The sequence below is a fragment of the Ceratina calcarata genome, unplaced genomic scaffold (genome assembly GCF_001652005.2).
Source record: "Ceratina calcarata isolate Rehan_Ccalc_2016 unplaced genomic scaffold, ASM165200v1 scaffold470.2, whole genome shotgun sequence".
Taxonomy (NCBI): domain Eukaryota; kingdom Metazoa; phylum Arthropoda; class Insecta; order Hymenoptera; family Apidae; genus Ceratina; species Ceratina calcarata.
Window position 1 is genome coordinate 600,209 of NW_017171129.1, and position 3,544 is coordinate 603,752.

Here is a 3,544-nt window from a genome sequence, read left to right on the forward strand (position 1 = left end):
CACTAACATAATGTGCTGTTGTATTAGTTCCAATTTGTACATTTTTAGAACTTTATTTGTTCTGGAGTAATTTTTTAATTACCTTATCTGAAACTATATCTACAAAAAGTTACATTATCTGATTGTATTGTCTGTTAGATTTCCAAAAAATCTTGAAAGGAAGCAAAAATGGATGCAAATAATGAGAAAGAGACAATTTAAACTGTTATAATTATTGCAAATAGTGAGAAAGAGACAATTTAAACTATCTCTCTTGCGAAACGTGGTGATTCAGTTAGAGGGGAGAGCAAGTAACCAATCACGACTTTGCAAGAGAGAGATAGCTATTTCCATTCCTTATAGTCTGTCTCTCTCTCTCTCATTTTCGTCACCCACACTGTCATTGAGTGACTGCGTCCATTTGTATATGCCCTAACGTGAAAATACTTAAAAAATATTAATATTCTGTGCCAGCTATATTTCGATGTATATAAAATCGTGTTACTCATAAGTAGTTGACACAAAACGCCGCCAGGTGGTCGACTCGAGCGTATATACTATTTTCGTCGAACGTACGACCATCTGTCTCGGAGAGCAGCCGTTCGCAGTGTTACTTACAAGTACATGGGCACTAAGAAGCTATCATTTCAATTAAAAAAAACCACGTCCAATACTTGAGTTTCAATTCTTGTAACGAAAATTGCCCAAGTTGACCATCAACGAAACAAGAAACCGTTCGCTTAAATAATGCCGGATGATGGAACGAACATAGGAATCTGAACGAAAACTAACGTGTGTGCGTGTGTGTACATACGTGTGACGAGACATAATTATGTGATTGAATCTAATCGTCGAGAGAGGATAGAAAAATGTTTCACCACGAGTACGAGAAACGGCTGTTGAAGTCAAACAGCGAGAGCCACATAGATAACCTGGCTGGGCCGGGGCTCGCGTCGTCGATGTATTTCTCGCCGACCAAGATGGTGAATAACAGTTTCGACCGATTCATACCGACACGGTCTGGCAACAATTGGCAGACGACGTTCTCGATGATATCGGAGAACAATAGGAACGGGACGGTTGCAAAGAAAACTCGGGAGAACGGCGAAAGCAATCGGGACGGAATCGCCTATTCCTGTTTGTTAAAAAACGAGTTGCTGGGAGCTAGCATAGAGGATGTTAAGGGCCAGTGCGAGGAGCGGAGAGTATTGTCACCATTGGTAAGCAGAAACCTGTTCAAATACGTTACACCCACGAAGGACCACACGCTTTTGGATCAAAGCTCACCGTACTCTCTGTCACCGTTGAGTGCCAAGAGTCAGAAACTTTTAAGATCTCCAAGGAAGGCGACGAGGAAGATCTCGAGAATACCGTTCAAAGTGCTGGACGCTCCGGAGCTGCAGGACGACTTCTACCTAAACCTCGTCGATTGGTCGTCTCAAAACGTGCTCAGCGTAGGGCTGGGCAGTTGCGTTTATTTGTGGTCGGCCTGCACTAGCCAAGTAACGAGACTCTGCGACTTAACCAGCGACGGTAACAGCGTTACGTCGGTCGCGTGGAATGAAAGAGGAAACCTGGTCGCAGTCGGTACCCACTTAGGTTACATACAAGTATGGGACGTGGCTGTAAACAAACAAGTAAGCAAATTACAGGGACACAGTGCGAGGGTCGGGGCGTTAGCCTGGAACGGTGAAGTTTTGTCGTCTGGCAGTAGAGACAGATTGATATTACAAAGAGACGTGCGAACTCCTTGTGTTGTCGGCGAGAGACGTTTAGGAGCCCACAGGCAGGAGGTCTGTGGATTGAAATGGTCGCCTGATAATCAATATCTGGCGTCTGGTGGCAACGACAATCGGCTTTACGTATGGAATCTGCATTCGGTCTCGCCGGTACAAACTTACACCGAGCATTTAGCCGCCGTGAAGGCCATCGCGTGGTCCCCGCATCATCACGGACTTCTGGCCTCCGGCGGTGGAACAGCGGACAGGTGCGTCCGATTTTGGAACACTTTAACCGGCCAGCCTATGCAGTGCGTCGACACCGGCTCACAAGTCTGCAATCTAGCCTGGAGCAAACACAGCTCGGAACTAGTCAGCACCCACGGCTACTCGCAGAATCAGATTCTGGTATGGAAGTACCCTAGCTTGACGCAGGTCGCGAAATTGACCGGACATTCGTACAGAGTTTTGTATTTAGCCATGTCGCCGGACGGCGAGGCGATCGTAACCGGCGCCGGGGACGAAACGTTGCGTTTCTGGAATGTATTCAGTAAGGCGCGTAGTCAGAAAGAAAACAAGTCTGTATTAAACCTTTTCACTAGTATTCGGTAAATTCTATTGGGAAATACGTATTTAACTATAAGAATTTAAGCGAACGTTTAATTACAGATAGGGAGTATATTCTAAAATATATTAAGGTTTAGTTTATACAGCTGCCTATGTTATGTGCAATAAGTTGATCGCGGACATGCCCTTCTATGAGTAATAGCAAAAATTCTATACATAGATAGTTTTTTATAGATTTTATGTAATATTGAAATTTGTATCCTCTCGAGACAATATCTATTTTTTACGTCGCGTATACATTTCCAAGTCAGCTTTAAAAGGCGCACTTTCGTGAGCCACTATATCCATATCTACTCACTACGTATCTAAATCTAAACTATGTATTTAACGATGTGACTCATTTAAGTGTTATTTTATGTTCTCAGATTTCTATATTATGTACATATTTATATACAGATTGGGCTGGAAATCGTAGGAAAACCGAGCAGGGGATGATTCATTTTGGTATAACATGTTTTCATCCGTTTTCATGAAAATCGTTTTCAAAGTTTGTTCAACTCGTAAACGATTTAGTATGTACAATGTGCTTGTCATGCATTCCACTGCTGTAGTTGTCTCTGTTCGGGGCAGTGTTTACAAACATCTTAGGTAGCCTGTAAATCAGGCATGGCCAACTCATTTCTCCCTACTCTAATAGCTTTCCCCACCTCGTGCCATAGTCACAGTGACACAACGGACCATAATGTGCTCTTAACGCATCCCTACTTAGGCTCCTACTGAAGGTCGTGCCTGCTGTATATGGAAGAGAGTATGGTTTTGGTGCGAGAGAGAAAGAGATACATCACTTTTTCGCTATCTCTCTCTTACATTCATGTGATTGTCTGCTGCCCATTTCTACAGAGTTCGTTCCCGCTGTTAGAGAGAGAGAGAGAGAGAGAGCAATAATCCGTTGTATATCTTTCTCTCTCTCGTCAGTTTCACTTTTTAAATACGGGAGGCTACCTGCACTAAGACAAGGATTGACAACAATAGAAAAGGGTCTACACAGTTTGGTTTACAATAATAGTCATACTTTTGTCAGTATTATAATTTCCGACCCTCCTTGTATATTATGTATAATCTATTCTTCTAATTGTTAATTAAATTTTATAAAAATTAACTATAATAAATTCAATTTTTTTATAAATTTGTCAAATTCAGTTTATAAATAATAGTTTGTCGATCTTTCAAATTTCGAGCCCAAATTGAAGAAGCGCTGCTGTTGCTACAAAAAGAACAAC

General features: G+C 42.2%; 1 protein-coding gene across 1 annotated transcript; it reads left to right on the forward strand.

Annotated features, from left to right (window-relative positions):
• Positions 1 to 60: 60 nt before the first annotated feature.
• On the forward strand, positions 61 to 2,564 carry fzr (fizzy and cell division cycle 20 related). Its single transcript, XM_018028628.2, has one exon. It carries the CDS (start codon positions 849 to 851, stop codon positions 2,307 to 2,309), a length of 1,461 nt encoding a protein of 486 aa, XP_017884117.1. The 5' UTR covers positions 61 to 848; the 3' UTR covers positions 2,310 to 2,564.
• Positions 2,565 to 3,544: the final 980 nt, after the last annotated feature.

Excerpts from the sequence above, each read along its gene's own strand:
- fzr (XM_018028628.2), top strand. The coding sequence starts at position 849 with ATGTTTCACCACGAGTACGAGAAACGGCTGTTGAAGTCAAACAGCGAG.